Source organism: Pongo abelii, chromosome 4 (genome assembly GCF_028885655.2).
Source record: "Pongo abelii isolate AG06213 chromosome 4, NHGRI_mPonAbe1-v2.0_pri, whole genome shotgun sequence".
In the NCBI taxonomy this organism is placed as follows: domain Eukaryota; kingdom Metazoa; phylum Chordata; class Mammalia; order Primates; family Hominidae; genus Pongo; species Pongo abelii.
Genome location: NC_071989.2, coordinates 169,180,476 through 169,198,455, shown reverse-complemented (window position 1 = coordinate 169,198,455; position 17,980 = coordinate 169,180,476). Strand labels below are relative to the sequence as shown.

General features: G+C 36.9%; 1 protein-coding gene across 3 annotated transcripts; it reads left to right on the top strand.

Annotated features, from left to right (window-relative positions):
• Positions 1–6: 6 nt before the first annotated feature.
• Positions 7–17,759, top strand: SLU7 (SLU7 homolog, splicing factor). Of its 3 annotated transcripts, none has more exons than XM_009241256.4 (16): positions 7–134; positions 3,863–4,048; positions 4,694–4,847; positions 5,190–5,270; positions 5,549–5,713; positions 6,649–6,717; positions 10,205–10,252; positions 10,440–10,571; positions 11,338–11,435; positions 11,593–11,660; positions 11,790–11,929; positions 12,782–12,943; positions 14,283–14,387; positions 14,538–14,609; positions 14,860–14,976; positions 15,950–17,759. In XM_009241256.4, the coding sequence occupies exons 2-16, from the start codon at positions 3,879–3,881 to the stop codon at positions 16,127–16,129; spliced, it is 1,761 nt and encodes a 586-aa protein (XP_009239531.1). In that variant the 5' UTR covers positions 7–134; positions 3,863–3,878; the 3' UTR covers positions 16,130–17,759. The 3 variants fall into 3 exon arrangements, with proteins under 3 accessions (XP_009239531.1, XP_009239530.1, XP_054412151.1); XM_009241255.4 differs by having other exon boundaries at positions 75–565; XM_054556176.2 differs by lacking the exon at positions 7–134 and adding an exon at positions 1,931–2,061.
• Positions 17,760–17,980: the final 221 nt, after the last annotated feature.

Below are 17,980 nucleotides of genomic sequence, written 5' to 3'. Positions count from 1 at the left end.
ATTAGTGCGCATGTGCCGATCATCCGGAAGTTACCGCTGTGGCCGCCGGAATAAGGCGAAAACCCGGAAGTAAACATTACGAGATTGGCTTGGCTTCTGTCGGATGGACTCGGGGCCAGCTGCGGCGGGAGTGGGTAAGAAAATATTGCTAGAACTTGCGGGCGACGGGGAGTTGGGGAACCTGAGAAAGTAGGTCGAAGGCTCCTAATTACTGGATATGTCTTCACGGGGGTGATGAGCCCTCAGGTGTTGAGGGAGCGAGGACGGGGGACCGAAAAGGAAGCCACTGTCTTGAGACCCATTCGTGGCACTCGTGCCCTGCCAGACCAGGCCTGCGTCTTCAGGGAAACAGTCGGGATAACTATGAGAGTGTCGCCTTTGTGGCGGTGGCCTCGAAGACTTTGAGCAACCACGGACTGCGAGCAGGGAAAGCTGCTTCCAGTACCCAAGTTGACAGACTGTATTTCCTCGCCTGAAAAATTTACTTGAGCTTCAGTTTTTCCTGTTAAGTCGAGATGATCCGACTTCAGTGGGGTATCATGAGGGTATAAATGAAAACATCTATGTAAGTAAAGCGCTAAACAGTGTCTTACGTAAGCCCTCAGTAAGTGGGAGCTGTTACTGTTTTTAGTTGGAGAAAATAGGCCCCTCCACAGCGACGGAAACTAGTGAGTACAGCTTGGTGACTATAATACTTTATTCAGTTTTAGTTTTTAATATTTCAGGCCCAGAAGCCAATGTTCTGTGGACAAGTGTAACATACTGGTTTAGAGAACTGACTTTGGAGTCAGACAGACTTGTGTTTGAAGTCCTTATTTCTTACTACAATGTGTTCTTGGCTGAGGATCTTACCTCTCAGAACCTGTTTCTTCACTGTAAAATGGTGTTCATCAGACCTATGTACTGGGCTTGTTGTGAAGATTAGATGAGGTGATACACGGTAGGCTCGAGAAATGGTAGCTGTTTTAATAAAGATTAAATTTACCGTTGTTCTGCTTCTCTTCGCAGTATATTTAGGCCATCAGTTTATATGTTACACAAATATATTTGGAGGTTTTCTATAGGTCAGACATAGAAGAGCACACCTTTGAGAAGCATCGTAGACCCCCAGGCATTGAGCACTTTCCGCTGGGAAAGGGCTTGTGTAAAGGCCCAGTGTCTACAGGGAGCACGGTGTGTTAGAGGAACTAGAGGAACTACAACAAGGTCTATGTAGCTAGTAGAGAAGGAAGCGGGGATAGTTGTAATGGTGAGGCTGGAGGGTAGGCAGGTGCCAGACCATGGTGGACCATGTAGTTGTGTTAAAAAGATGTCAGTTTTTAGAGTACGAATGATAAAATCCTTTGGAGCGTCACTTTTTTTTTTTTTTTTTTTTTTTTTTTTTTGAGACGTAGTCTAGCTCTGTCGCCCAGGCTGGAGTGCAGTGACTCAATATCAGCTCACTGCAACCTTGGCCTCCTGGGTTCAGGTGATTCTCCTGTCTCAGCCTCCCGAGTAGCTAGGATTACAGGTGCACGCCACCACGCCCGGCTGATTTTTTGTATTTTTATTAGAGATGGGGTTTCGCCAGGTTGGCCAGGCTGGTCTCAAACTCCTTACCTCAGGTGATCCGCCCGCCTCGGCCTCCCAAAGTGCTGGGATTACAGGTGTGAACCATCGCACCCAGCTGTCACTATTTATTATGGTAGTTATTAGCCACTTGTGGTTATTGAGACTGGAAATGTGATTAATTTAAATAAGTGTGAAACCCATATCAACTTTTAAAGACAGAGTTGTTTTTTTCTAATTCAAATTTGCAATTATAATATGTTGGATATATTACATTAAATAAAATCTTGTAAAAGTAATTTTAGCTGTTTATTTTTACTTTTTTAATGTGACTACTGGAAAACATAAAATTACATATGGGACTAGCATTGTATTTCTCTTAGATGGTGCTGTATTGAATTTTTGGACGGTACTGCATTGGAGGATTTTAAGCTTGGGCAGTAGGACATTGTATTAGTCTGTTTTCACATTGCCAATGAAGACATACCCCAGACCGGGCAATTTACAAAAGAAGTAAGTTTGTTGAACTTAACAGTTCCACGTGGCTGGGGAGGCCTCACAAACGTGGTGAAAGGTACCTCTCACATGGTGGCGACAATAGAGAATGAGAGCCAAGCAAAACGGGTTTCCCTTTATCAAACCATGAGATCTCGTGAAACTTGTTCAGTACCAGGAGAACAGTATGGGAGCAACTGCCGCCATGATTCAGTGATCTCTCACGCGGTCTCTCCCACAACACTTGGGAATTACAGGAGTACAATTCAAGATGAGATTTGGCTGGGGACACAGCCAAACCATGTCAGACATGATATGATCAGATTTGTGTTTTGAAAAATTAACACTGCAATGTGGAGAATTGATTGGAGGGAATCAGAAGAGTCCAGTAAGTAGGAAAAAGTAATAACTTACACTAGGGTGGTAGCAGTAAGAATGGAAAGAAGTAGATGCATTTGAATGATACTCAAAAGGTGAAAATAACGGTTCTTAGTGATGAGATAGATGTAGGGATAAGCTGAAGCACTTAATGTAAAGGGACGGATGGTGGTGTCTTTCATTAAGATAGGGAACAGTAGGAGATTAGATTTCAGAGGGAAGATCATGAGATTGAATTAAGATGTATTGAGTTTAAATGCCTCTGGCCTCTAAGTGGAGATGTCAAGTAAGCAATTGGATATATGTATCTGAAGCTCAGATAAAAAGTCTTGAATAGAAAAATACATTGTTCCTTTATTATTTTTTATTTTATAGAAAAATAAGTTGGAGAGCCAGCAGTGTTGTATTGTGACCATTGAAGCCTTGGAAGTAAATGAGCTTATCCATTAGTGGGAGTTTAGAGTGGCTTAAAAGGTGCTGACTGAGCCTTGAAGAATCCAGCATTAAATAACTGGGCAAAATTTGATGACAAGAGAGGTACAAGAAAAACCAAGAGGGCCAGGCACGGTGGCTCACGCCTGTAATCCCAGCACTTTGAGAGGCCAAGGTGGGCAGATGGCCTGAGATCAGGAGTTTGAGAGCAGCCTGGCCAGTGTGGTGAAATCCTGTCACTACAAAAAATACGAAAAAATTAGCTGGGCATGGTGGCAGGCACCTGTAATCGAGCTACTCGGGAGACTGAGGCAGGAGAATTGCTTGAACCTGGGAGGCGGAGGTTGCAGTGAGCTGAGATCCTGCCACTGCACTCCAGCCTGGGCAACAAAGCGAGATTCTGTCTCCAGAAAAAAAAAGAAAAAGAAAAACCAAGAGAATGTAGTGTCAGGGAAGTCAAGCATAATATATAAAAAGGGAAGGAACAGAGCTGAAAAATGTCCATTGGATTTAGCACAATGGTCCTTGATGACTTAATGATGTAACTCTTTTGTTTAGAATGGTAGGGAGTGGAGGGCTAAGTTAGAGTGAGTAAGGATGAAAGTAGAAGGTGAGGAAATGGAGGCAGTGAATATAGATAACTCTTGAGATGTTTGTTCTTGAAGGGGTACAGAGATAGGACCCTCTTTTCTCTCATTAAGAGTTACTGTGTTAGAAAAGTTTGAGACACATACACAGAAAGAGGGATTAAGGATATATATGAGAAAAGAGTCCTGTGAAATTTTAAATACACGTGTGTGTCTCTCTCCATTTGTAAATTGGAGTTGAGAAAGAAACAGTGCTAACAGTATATAGAGACCTTGAGGAGGGGGAAGAGACTCTTCCTTACACATACCATAGGAGAAAAAAAAACATATGAAACAGTATATATTATTAGGATGTATTTTTGGTAGTTTGAGTGAATTCATGAAGGCCTACTTTTTACTGTAAATTTGACTTCTTTTCCTAGAGGAGGCCAGATAACCATGTCAGCCACGGTTGTAGATGCAGTTAATGCTGCACCCCTATCGGGGTCCAAAGAAATGAGTTTGGAAGAACCAAAGAAGATGACCAGAGAGGACTGGAGAAAGAAGAAGGAGCTAGAAGAACAGCGAAAATTGGGCAATGCTCCTGCAGAAGTTGATGAAGAAGGAAAGTAAGTACTTAATTTTTTGTATGATCCGTTCATTCAGAATTCAAATTCATGTCTATGTCTACTTAGTTTATTAATTTTTCATCCTTTTCTTTGAGAGGAACCTCTCTTCATCATTTATGTCATTTTTGTTTTTAATTTTGGTTTAATAATGAAATTATGTTGAAGGGCTTATATTGAATAGCAACAGTCCTTTTTTACCCTTCCCACCCCTGGCCTGCTCTACAGAAGTGACTGCTGTTAAATCTATTTTGAGTTTTTCTGGTTGTTACCATCACATCTCTAGATAATAATACCTACACAATTATTTTAATTAATTGACTGTAGACATTATTTGAACCAAAACTTCTTGTAATAGAAGATTTAGATTACTAACACACATCTCTATTTTCCTTCCTCTCTTGTCCGCCTTCAGTTATATCACTATTCTTAGTTTCTTAGTTGGAAATATTTTCACTATAAAATAAATTACTTCTTTATTTTTAATTATTCTTTATTATAGTATAGAGATAGCAACCTTATTCTTTTTCCCCTACCACTGCAATATTTCTGTTCTTAGATTTTGTATAAGCTACCTTTGTAATTGTAATACTGATTGTTTTCCAACTTTATCCTTAAATTTTTTTTTTTTTTTTACTTTTATTACAGAGACATCAACCCCCATATTCCTCAGTATATTTCTTCAGTGCCATGGTATATTGATCCTTCAAAAAGACCTACTTTAAAACACCAGAGACCACAACCAGAAAAACAAAAGCAGTTCAGCTCATCTGGAGAATGGTACAAGAGGGGTGTAAAAGAGGTATGTAGGCAACCTGTATACATCTTCATGGATATGGAGAGTTTAAGAACTTAATGTAAGAATTTTTAATGCAATACTATTTAAAGTAGAAACAGATAATAAAACCCTTTATCTGGTATTGAAATTCACAGTGCATTACTATTTTATCTTTGTATTTCTTTTATAAATTTTATACTCCTGAAGTCTTTAAACTTCCACATTTATAAATGTGTGGAGACTCTAACTCATTTTCCTTTTAACAAAGAAATCATTTCACTAGACAAAATAGTAATGGCAGTCAAAGTTGTTTCTAACTTATGTGGTTAAGACATTTTCTTTGTTTTTCTTTATATATATTTATAGAATTCCATAATTACTAAGTACCGCAAAGGAGCATGTGAAAATTGTGGGGCCATGACACACAAAAAGAAAGACTGCTTTGAGGTAAGTTCACTTTTGAAAATTTTGAAAACCATTGTCAGAGTCTTTCTTTTTTCTTTGTCAGAGAGCTTACTTCTCTTTTTCTGAAATCACCTATATTTAGGTACAAGTTAAATAAAAATTAGTTTCAGTGGAATTGGTTCAACACCAACAAAATTTTCTACTGTAAGACTAACTGATAATTGAATAGATTGTAAAGTGCCCACTCTGTAAAAGTTGTATGAAGTTTTCCTTTGAGCCATAAGCACTTAGGAAAAGATTAAATCTTACTCTGTTTTTAGAGACCTAGGCGAGTTGGAGCCAAATTTACAGGTACTAATATAGCTCCAGATGAACATGTCCAGCCTCAACTGATGTTTGACTATGATGGGAAGAGGGATCGGTGGAATGGCTACAATCCAGAAGAACACATGAAAATTGTTGAAGAGTATGCCAAAGTTGATTTGGTGAGCAAAATTGCCTGCTTTCCTGGGGTTTTTAAAGAATTGTCCTTTTGCTGAATCTCTAGTAGCTCTACTTTTCAAATCTTGAAGCACATTAAAAATGGTAGCATTTTTATAATAGTAGTAGTACTACTGTATAGGCTACCTTTATAATTGTAATATTGAGTAAAGGAAATAGTGTGCTAGCCATACTTGCCAACAGTTTCTTCTTATTTGATTCTTATATTGTCCTTTACTCCCTGACTTAGGTAGCAAAAGATATTGGAAGCATGAAGACAGATTAGTGTCCAAAGCTTTTGGTTTTGTGAGGTTAGAAATGTATGGCCCCAAGCTATAGCTTGCCAATGAACCTATTTTATAGTTGCCTCCCATAGCATTTGGGAGTAGTAGAAAGGGAATGGATAATTTGTTTCTGAAAATTTTATTTTATTTTAACCCACCTTCAGTTTTTACTGTTATGATTTGACCTATTCACCTTTATTCCTTTGAAGTCATAGTCACACTGCCTTTTTTTTTTTTTAATTAGAGGTATCATTTTAAAATTATAAGATTTCATATAAAAATCTGGATTTCATCTTTTCTTGAACATTGTAATATATGGTAACCCCATGCCTGCCTGGTAGGAGTCAGTCATCTAGAGTTCTGTGGCAACTGCTTGTTTTTGTCAGGGCTTGCTCCCTGCAATTTACTACTGATGCCATTTGGCTCAATTTACATTAATACCTGGTTCAAACACTGTATAACTCCTGCTCTTTATAGAGTAATAGGTCTAGGGCTACAAGAAATCCCAAAGAGATAGGTTTGTTCAGTGACCTTTTCTGAAGTAAATTAATTTAAAGTTATTCATTTTAAATATATAAAAATTTAGGTGGTGACTTGCATGTTGTAAGTAAAATTTAAATGTTTACTTTTTCTTTCTTTTTTTTTTTCTTTCAAAGGCAAAACGAACATTGAAAGCCCAGAAACTCCAAGAGGAATTAGCCTCAGGAAAATTAGTGGAACAGGCTGTAAGTAATGAAAATGATCAATAAAAAAAGTTTCATTTCTTTTAAACAAAGAAATGAAAATTGAAACAAGAATTCATTTTATAGCTCTTCAGTTAGAGAGGAAGAGAGAAATGCTATTGGGAGAAAAATAAAACTGATACTTTGTATACAGTTCATAGAAATATAAATTGATGCAGTCAGTTTGGGAACAATATTGCCACTATTTATATTTAGACACACACAGACATACACTTAACTTTTTCAAGTTAAATTATTAGATCTATCCATCCTAAAGAATTTTCTAGAGTTCAGAAAAATCTTTATGCATAAAGATACTACAGCATTTTTCACAATAGTAAAGAAATTGAAATAGCTTAAATGTCCAGGAACACGGAATTGGTTAAGTGCATCTGCATGGTATAACACTGTGTAGTTCTTAAAATGGCATTTCTCAAGACTTCATTAACAACACTGGTTAACACTTGTTATTTGAATAATATATGAAAAGATAGTATAATATTATCACACAGAAAAAAAGACCAGAACACTAGTTTTTATTTAACGTAGGATTTATGAATTTTTCTTTCTATCCTTTTTCTTTAGTATTTTCTGCATTTTCCACAATGAATATGTATTAGTTATATAACTGGGCAAAACATTTTTTATATGAATGAAAGGTCTATTGCAGCCAGTTTTTTTTTTCTTTTTTTAAAATCCTTGTCAATAGAGTAAATATATTATGCATATTCGAGTTGTCAAGTTTCTTTTTAACAAATCTAGGCACAAATAAATAGTAAACATTTATAGTTTTTTAGTTTAAATTTCTAAAAGGGACTCTAAACCATGTATAAGTAACAAAGCAAACAGAACTTGAAATAATTACCAAGTAAGCAGTTACCAAGTTACTAAGGTAACCTATCAGGCAAGTTAACAGCCTAAGTTACCAGATAGGTGTTTAAAATCCATCTCTGGCCGGGTGCGATGGCTTACACCTGTAAGCCCAGCACTTTGGGAGGCCGAGGCGGGTGGATCATCTGAGGTCAGGGGTTCGAGACTAGCCTGGCTAACATGGTGAAACCTAATCTTTACTAAAAATACAAAAATTAGCTGGGTGTGGTGGCGAGCACCTGTAGTCCCAGCTAGTCGGGAGAATCGCTTGAACCCAGGAGGCAGAGGTTGCAGTGAGCCGAGATCACGCCTCTGCACTCTAGCTTGGACGACAGAGTGAGACTGTATCTCAATAAATAAATAAATAAATAAAATGAAAACAAAATCTGTCTCAGCTCCATGAGAGATACACGCTCTTTTGAAAAGTGAATTTGCCTGCCGGGCGTGTTGGCTCATGCCTATAATCCCAGCACTTTGGGAGGCCGAGGCGGGTGGATCACGAGGTCAGGAGATTGAGACCATCCTGGCTAACATGGTGAAACTCCATCTGTACTAAAAAATACAAAAAATTAGCCAGGCGTGGTGGCGGGCACCTGTAGTCCCAGCTACTCGGGAGGCTGAAGCAGGAGAATGGCGTGAACCTGAGAGGCGGAGCTTGCAGCGAGCTGAGATCGCGCCACTGCACTCCAGCCTGGTCGACAGAGCAAGACTCCGTCTCAAAAAAAAAAAAAAAAAAAAACAGAAAAAGTTAATTTGCCTCTCTGAACTGCAGTTTAGTATGTCTGAAATAGAAATGACAACACCTACCCCCAGGAAGTTTATATACATATCACATAGTAAACACTGGGTAATTAGTAGCTATTATTGTTGTGGTTATTTTTATTTATTACTAACTTTGGGAAAAGAAAAAGGGCCTGTTTCTTTTGTTCTAATATATTCTCTGTTGTTTGTTGTAAACATAGTGTAATTTATTTCCCCAGTAAAGATACTTCATGTATGTAAGGGGCTAATGATTTTTGCCCACTTGGATGCTTGGATATTAAGATGAACCACATATAGTAGATTTAGAGACTTAGTTGTCACTATAGAAATGTATGTAAATGTCTTTGGTGAACTAGAAAATAGTGGTAACTCAAAAAAATTATTTTTTACAAAATATATTTCTGATTTTGAAAGTAACACATATTAAGTGAAAAAAATTAGAACATTATATAAAAAACAAAATATCCCCTGTGTTAATTATGAACATTTTGAAGTAGGCCTTTCCAGGTCTCTCTTGTCCACATATACCTGTTCATGTGTGCTAGAATACAAAATGTTTCTTACATGAATCCATCTTTATATATTCATTTGTTACCTTCTTTTTTAATTTAACAACATAGAGTACAGTGAGAACGTGTTTTCTGTCTATATTTATAGACCTATAGCATCATTTATTTTTGTATGAATTCACATGGCTCAAAAATTAAAACAATTTAAGAAGATGCACAGTGAAGTCTCTCCACCCCTGTTTCTATCCACCCTAACACTAAACTTCCCCTCGCCCCAACTCTGTTGTGTATGTGTGTGGCTCCTTTCAGACTGTCTTGAATAAATACAAATACAAATATATACTCTTATCCCACCTTCCTCTCCCCTCCCTTTTTTTTTAATCAAAAAAGTTAGGAAATGATACATACTTTTCTGCCCCTTGGGTAGAGTCACTTTTACTGGCTGTTCAGTGTTCCATGGAGTACAATAAATTATATAACCAGTGATCTATTAATTTGATTTTTTCCCAATGTTTTGAAAAAACATTGCACATATACAACACTCACATCACATTCTTACACATCTTTATATAATTGACATGATACTAGGATAACCTTCTAGAAGTGTATTTCAGTGAGTTTGTATTTCTAAAATTTTTATGACATATCACTTAGCCATCATTCAGAAAAGCTATGCAGATTTATGCTTCTATCTATATAGTATATATACATACACGTGTTTCTACATCTCCTCACTAATGCTATAATGTATTCTTTTTTCTTTTTAAGTATTTTTAATCTTTGAAGCCTTTATGAAGGGACATGATGAAATACCACGTTAGTATAGGCGTTCTGTGGAGTTAGAAAGTATTCTGACCAATTGCTAGCAAAGAAAAGTGTATCCTTGTGACAAGGAGTTTGGCCTCTCCTTAAATTACAATATTGTGTCACCTGTAGATTTTTTTTCATTGCCCAAACTTCACTTTGGCTGTGAAGACATGAACCCAGTAATATTTTCTTTTTGGACTTACTAGGAAACTAGTAACGTTTAATGAATACAGTATGTCTGAAAACTAACACATTTAGAAATTAATATTTATTGGGTACTTTGGTCATCTTAATCTTTCTGTTACCATTTTGTGATTATAATCTTAATTAAAATTCTCTTGAAATTTGCTGGCTTTATAGACAGTCTAATAAAATTATTTACAATGGCACTCTTGTATTCAGAATTTTTGTGCTTATTACAACTGAGAAATGTGAGAGTTTGTTCAGTTAGAATTAAGTTTTATTATCTTAACTATTTTTTAAGTGTTAATTGGATTAAGTGGAATGAAATCATGAATTATTTTTCTTCTTTCATGATGCAGAATTCTCCAAAACACCAGTGGGGAGAAGAGGAACCAAATTCTCAGACGGTAATACATATTTGCTGTCTCTGAGTATATGTTAAATTTTTAAATTTCTGATGGCTAATAATAAATAACACTAATAATAGCTTTTAAAGAACAGAAGTAAATAAGGGTTTGGTTAAAGGGAAAGGGAAAAAAAAGAACTACATGCTGCTTTCTTCTTACTTTTTTTTCCTTCCTCTCCCTCTTTTAGGAAAAAGATCATAATAGTGAAGATGAGGATGAAGATAAATATGCAGATGATATTGACATGCCTGGACAGAATTTTGACTCCAAGAGACGAATTACTGTCCGGAATCTCAGGATTCGAGAAGATATTGCAAAAGTAAGTCTTGTCAACTTAACATACATATTTGAAAAATACTTGTCTTCACATGCACATGTATGTTTATTGCGGCACTATTCACATTAGCAAAGACTTGGAACCCACCCAAATGTCCAACAATGATAGACTGGATTAAGAAAATGTGGCACATATACACCATGGAATGCTATGCAGCCATAAAAAATGATGAGTTCATGTCCTTTGTAGGGACATGGATGAAATTGGAAATCATCATTCTCAGTAAACTGTCGCAAGGACGAAAAACCAAACACCGCATGTTCTCACTCATAGATGGGAATTGAACAATGGGAACACATGGACACAGGAAGGGGAACATCACACACGGGACTGTTGTGGGGTGGGGGGAGGGGGGAGGGATAACATTAGGAGATATACCTAATGCTAAATGACGAGTTAATGGGTGCAGCACACCAGCATGGCACATGTATACATATGTAACTAACCTGCACATTGTGCACATGTACCCTAAAACTTAAAGTATAATAATAATAATATAAATAAATAAATAAATGAAAAATACTTGTCTTCCCAGCATAAATTTTATCGACTCTGGGTAGCATATGGATAATATAGTCAGAGTCATTCTAAGATAAGGTTTCATTCTGTTTTTTCTCTTCACCTGTACCCCAGAAATGTATACACACATTTATTTAATTGATCATGTTCAACTCCTCCAACTAGTCTGCTGAAATCTTTTTGCTGTGAGTAAACATTAATTTATTCTTTAAATATTTTTTTCTTCTAGTATTTGAGGAATTTAGATCCAAATTCTGCCTACTATGATCCAAAAACTAGAGCAATGAGAGAGAATCCTTATGCCAATGCAGGAAAGAATCCAGATGAGTAAGTATCAAGTTAAATGTACAGATTTCAAGATGAGGGAAAGTTAATTGTTTTCTGACCTGACCATAGATGGTGTTCATTTTAATTCAGATTCAGTTTTATGAATTAATTTTCCTTAAATCAATCTCTGAAACATTTTCTTTATTTGTATTTACAGAGTGAGTTATGCTGGAGATAACTTTGTTAGGTACACAGGAGATACCATTTCAATGGCTCAGACACAGTGTAAGTGTTTCCTCTATGTCAAGGCATTTTATATCAGCTCATAAGACGTTTGGATTGTTTAAAGCTTGTTTTCAAGAAGCATACAGTAATGCAGCTGCCAACTTATTAAGATGTTTTGAATTACTCTAGTGTTTGCATGGGAAGCCTATGACAAGGGATCTGAAGTGCATCTACAGGCAGATCCTACAAAGCTAGAGCTGTTGTATAAGTCCTTCAAAGTCAAAAAAGAAGATTTCAAAGAACAGCAGAAAGAAAGCATCCTAGAAAAGGTAATTTTGACCAAAATGCTAAAGAAGAACTTCTGTTAAAGAGAAGTTACCAGTTAATAAGCATTAGTTTTACATTTGGAAAATAATGCAAAGAGAGCCCTCTTAATCCATGAAGAATAGTCCTTTTCTTCCTTTCTCTTAGTCAGATGGTATACAATTTTATATGAGCTTTTGCAGCAAAACAAGCTACCTCAAATCTTAGTAGCTTAAAATAAACATTTATTATTTCTCACAGTTGGCCAAGTGTCCTGGTCTGGGCTTGCTCAGCTGAGGTTAGATGATGAACTAAGATGGCCTCACTCTCGTGTTTAGCAGTTAACAGGCTAATTGTCCTAAGGGGACCTCTTCTGGGACAGCTCATCTCCACCCCATGTGGTCTTTCATCCTCTAGTAGGGTAGCGCAGCTTTTTAAAATGGCATTCTCAGAGTTCTAGAGAGTGGCAGCAAAAAGTGTGCTGTGGTACATAAGTGCCTTTGCTTGCATCACATTTGCCAACTTCCCATTGGTCAAAGCAAGTAACATGGCCAGGCCCAGATTCAAGGGATAGAGAAAGACTTTGTCTCTTGATGGGAAGAAAAGCAAAGCCCTGTGGCAAAAGGGCATGTATACAAGGATAAGAGGAATTTATGGCCATCTTGTAACTTACTGTACTCAACAGATGGATAGCAACTGAGACATCTTCTATTTGCCTCAGAAAAAATTTGTGACTTTTTTTTTTCCTATTGTGCTTTCTATAACAAAACCCAGTAAAGAATGTTCCCTTTCTTTCTGATTAGAAATAAATGTTTTCTGGAAATTTAAATGCAAATCAGGTTGTAAAATGTATTGAATAATGTCCAATGTCCTTTTAGTATGGTGGCCAAGAACATTTGGATGCCCCTCCAGCTGAATTGCTTTTAGCCCAGACTGAAGACTATGTGGAGTACTCAAGACATGGGACAGTCATCAAAGGACAGGAGCGGGCTGTTGCCTGCTCTAAGTATGAGGAGGATGTGAAGATCCACAATCACACAGTATGTGCTAAACTGGAACAGTTTTGTGTCCTTGTTGGTTTTGCTCTGTATTGCTTTTTTCCACTACAACTTTATTAGCTAACCATTTGTATGCTCTATGCTTTAAAAAAAAAATTTTTTTAACTCTGTTTCATGGAATTTTTTCAAAAATAGAAAAATTTTGAAGGAATACTATGTTCATCTATATACCCATCATCTAAATTCTGAAATTTTTAACATATTGCCTTATATGCTTTGTCTAGTTGTTTGTGTGCATATGCACACTCTTTTACATATATATGTAAAATACACATATATACACACGTATAGTTTATGTATACATTTATTTGACTGAAACATTTGGAAATTATATGTATCATGACATTTTATCCATAAACGCTGTATCACATATCTCCTTAAAATGAGAATTCTCTTCTATATAACCACATCGACATTATTGCACTTTAGAAAATTAACATTAATTCTATATCACCTAATATCTAGTCATTAATCACATTTTCCAAAATATACAGAAAAATGCCTTTAACACCTATTTTTTTGTTTTAGTCAGAATTCATTTCAAATTTCTTTTGATCATTATTTGGTTATTATATCTCTTTTCTAGAGTGCATCTCTTCATTTTCATGACGGTGACCATTTAACAGAATAGGCCAATTAGTTTGTAAATTATCTCATATTCTGTATTGACTGGTTCCTAGTAGTGTTATATAACTTGTTTCTTTATCCCTGTATGTTTTATAAATAGGAATTTAGGTCTAACAGCTTGATTGGATATGTTAAATATTTTGACAAGAATATTTAATAAGTTAATGTAGTATATTCATATTGCATTGTAAACATCATAAAGCATATATTGTCCTTTGCTGTTCTCTTGAAGTAACCAAACTACAATTGTCTCTCTTAGTTGAGGGTCAAAAACCTAACTCCCTATAGGAGCCAGACCAGTGATCATACATGAGTGAAGTGAGCCAGGCAAATTGTACAAACTGGAGAACACAAGCCCTATCTAATGGGGCATCCACTGTTCAGCAACAGCTGATTATTGCCAAGTGGTTATATAGGCCCGGAATTTCCCACTCCTACGTTTTTCAAGAGAAGTCAGATATCCTAAATTTTTTTATAGGCTTTTGGGAATAGAATTAAGAGTTTTGTAACTACAGGTCCTGCTTCTCACACTTCAGGTCAGACTACCTTCTCCCTGTTAGCCAGCCTTGAATCCCCATAATTTTTCTCCCAAATTACCTTTAACAGGCTGTATTATTTTATACTCCTATCAACAGTATACAGAAGTTTCTAATTTCAGCTTTCTTTTTAAGCTTTTTAATTTCTCTCTCTGCAGCATATCTGGGGATCGTACTGGAAAGAAGGCCGATGGGGATACAAATGCTGTCACTCTTTTTTCAAGTATTCCTATTGTACTGGAGAAGCTGGGAAGGAGATTGTTGTAAGTAATTGTCTTTGGTTCTTAAAGGTATAAAACAACCGAAGCTCCTAAGTCAAACTAAAACATATTGTCTCATGTTTCAAATTTTAACTTGTTCTTAGATGATTAGTAACTATGACACTCAACTCAAATTACATGTATTTCCCACAGAACTCTGATGAATGTATTATAAATGATATAACTGGGGAAGAATCTGTGAAAAAACCTCAAACCCTCATGGAGGTAAGTTGATAATCATTTGTCCTGAATTTTTAAGTCCTGGAGGGAGGGCTTTAAAACCTGCACCTGAGTTTTTTTTTCTTTTGAAACAGAATCTTATTCTGTCGGCCAGGCTCAAGTGCAGTGCACGGTCTGGGCCCACTGCAACTTCCGCCTTCTGGGTTCAAGTGATTCTTGTGCCTCAGCCTCCCAAGTAGTGCACCCGAGCTTTGTTTTCACATTAATAACACTGCATTTCAATCCTCCCTTTCAGCTGCATCAAGAAAAACTGAAAGAGGAAAAGAAGAAGAAGAAAAAGAAAAAGAAGAAGCATCGAAAGAGCAGTTCAGATAGTGATGATGAAGAAAAGAAGCATGAAAAATTGAAAAAGGTAATTTGTGAAGTCTAAATAGTAAAAGTGACAAGTAACAGTATTCTTTGTTTTTTGGGTTGTTTTTATTTTTTTGAGACAGGGTCTTGCTCTGTTGCCCAGGCTGGAGTGCAGTGGCGCGACCTCAGCTCGCTGCAACCTCTGCCTCATAGGCTCAAGCAATTCTTCTGCCTCAGTGTCCCAAGTAGCTGGGATTACAGGCACATGCCCCCATGCCCAGCTAATTTCTGTATTTTTTTATAGAGCCAGGATTTCACCATGTTGCCCAGTCTGGTCTCAAACTTCTGAGCTCAGGTGAACCGCCCACCTCATCCTCCCAAAGTGCTGGAATTGCAGGCATGAGCCACCGCCCTTGGCCAGTATTATTTGTAAAGGCCTTTATTTGTAATGGCCTATGATCTAGTCCTGTCTCCAAATGCATTTTTACAATGATGAAACAAGCCTAGAGTCTGAGTGATTTGCTCAAGTTATATTAATGGAGATATTGTGAGGTGTAGGTATTGCCTTCTTGGAGTATTTAGTAATTATGACTAATGGACAGAAGAAATGTGCATTATAAAGCATTTTAGAGTTATAGGCATGTTGACCAGAAAGAATTGCCTTCTAGCTCCATAATTTGTAAGTTTCGACAAGTCCTTGAGAAAAGTCAGAATTGTAGTCTCTACCAGAAGCATCATTTGTGAGCTTGTATAAGTAAAGTGAACCTCATTTAATTTTTGTTATTAAATAAAATTTCTTCAACATTTATTTAAAATGTTCTAAAATGTTTTGTGCTCTGTAAAAATATCGTATAAGCCAAATAGTGATTAGTTGTAGCTTGACAGTAGAAGGGCTGACTCCAAAGCTCTTTCAGGCAATCTGTGTTTTTGATAGAGCAGTTCATATTCAGTGGGGTCTGTTGGTACTCTGCCACTTTTGAAGAAAAGACATCTGATGTAGAGCTGTGATACGCATTTTATTCCTCTCACTATAGGCACTGAACGCAGAAGAGGCCCGCCTTCTTCATGTCAAGGAGACCATGCAGATTGATGAGAGGAAGCGGCCTTACAATAGCATGTATGAAACTCGGGAACCTACTGAAGAGGAAATGGAGGCATATAGAATGAAACGTCAGAGGCCAGATGACCCCATGGCCTCTTTCCTTGGACAGTAGTAACTAGTCAGAAGACCATCCAAGATAGATGCAGCTGATACATTCTTTTTAGCTTCATATTGATGATTGTAGATAGAAAAATCCTTGTTTATTCTTCTTGCTGCCTGGCTTTAATAAATATTTCAGATGCCTCACAGTAAGTTCACTCCTTTCCATACTGAAGAAACAGAAAAGAAGAAGAGGCACATGAAGTGTGCTTTTGGGAATAGAATTTAAAATTGGATTAAGATTTTATTTCCAGTTTGTTTTTTTTTTTTTGAGACGGAGTCTCGCTCTGTCGCCCAGGCTGGAGTGCAGTGGCGCGATCTCGGCTCACTGCAAGCTCCGCCTCCCAGGTTCACACCATTCTCCTGCCTCAGCCTCCCTAGTAGTTGGGACTACAGGTGCCCGCCACCATGCCTGGCTAATTTTTTGTATTTTTAGTAGAGACAGGGTTTCATCGTGTTAGCCAGGATGGTCGATCTTCTGACCTCGTGATCCGCCCACCTTGGCCTCCCAAAGTGCTGAGATTACAGGCATGAGCCACTGCGCCCAGCCTATTACCAGTTTTACGTGAGTCATGTGTAAAAAAGCCTTGGCTCTCTACCTATTAAGAATGTCTCTTTCTCTACATTTATTAAGCTTCAAATTTTATTGCTTCGATTTTTGTGGCCCTATATTTGGTATTAGCACACCTTGGTTTTGAGAAAAAAAACAGGGCTTTGTTTTTTTTAAAATAATTACTAGCAACTCTGTGACTACATTTATTTTTATTTTTTATTTTTTTTAGAGATAGGATCTTGCTATGTTGCCCAGGCTAGAGAGCAGTGGCTTTTCACAGACACAGTCATAATGCCCTGCAGTCTTGGGCTTAAGCGATTTTCTCTCCTTGGCCTCTGGAGTAGACTAAATGTGTTAGTCTTTGAATGGAAAACAACTATTTTCTCACCATTTGGTCAATATTGACTGATCAGTAGTAGGTCTTTTACCATTCTGGACATAGGTCTAGATGTAGAAATCCTTTCCTTTATCATAGAGGATATGGTTTACGTTACCGTTTGTTTTCATTGTGATTGCCCCTATGTAAAAATCATGAATATTAGATTTTTTAAATTGTAGAATATCCTAATATTTATAGCCAGCAGCTGTTACTTTGTAAAATTTGCAAAAAAACAAAACCTGAAGTTGGTTTATTGAAAGAATTATAAGGATAGCTTGTAGGGATATTAGTAATAGATTGCCATGATCCTGAAGCCTCTTCTCAGAACACTGTGAAGATAATACTGACAGAGTGGAATCAGTGAAAACAACCTAACAAAACCTCTGAATATCAACTTTTAACAGCCCACTGGCTTTTCTAAACTACCAAAAACCACCTGTAGGATACTGCATTAAGTCAGCATCTCAGAAATGGTGGTGTGAGTAACTGAGTCAAATTGTCAAATACTTTGGATATACATAGTGTCTGGCTTTAGATTGGTATGAAATTAAACACCAATGCAAATAGATTTAATTCTTATTTACTTTAAGAATGAAAAACAATGTTCATTTTCCTACCCAAACAGGGTGGTTCAACATAAAGGCTGATGTTGTGTCTGTTTTGTATTTTATCTTTTGTTAAAGATATATAAATGACAATACTTAACTGTGAGTGGTTTGTAGCATTATTTCTAATATTTGGCAGAAAAGTTGTTTATGGGACAGGGAGGGGAACCTGGATTAGATTCCGTGAGTTTAAGAAAATTTCGGCATCTTGTCACCTAACCTTTCTGGACCTCTTTCCCTCTTCTGTAAGGCCCGGTTTACTTAGATTTAGGAAGAATTCTGTAATATCCAGAATCATGTCTTCTGTTTTATTTTGGAAAAGTAATG

Bases quoted from the DNA above. Each gene is read 5' to 3' on its own strand.
- SLU7 (XM_054556176.2), top strand. From the start codon at position 2,024: ATGAAGACATACCCCAGACCGGGCAATTTACAAAAGAA. The intron at 4,049-4,693 runs GTAAGTACTTAA...CTTTTATTACAG, and splicing joins GAAGTTGATGAAGAAGGAAA to AGACATCAACCCCCATATTC. The intron at 4,848-5,189 runs GTATGTAGGCAA...ATATATTTATAG, and splicing joins ACAAGAGGGGTGTAAAAGAG to AATTCCATAATTACTAAGTA.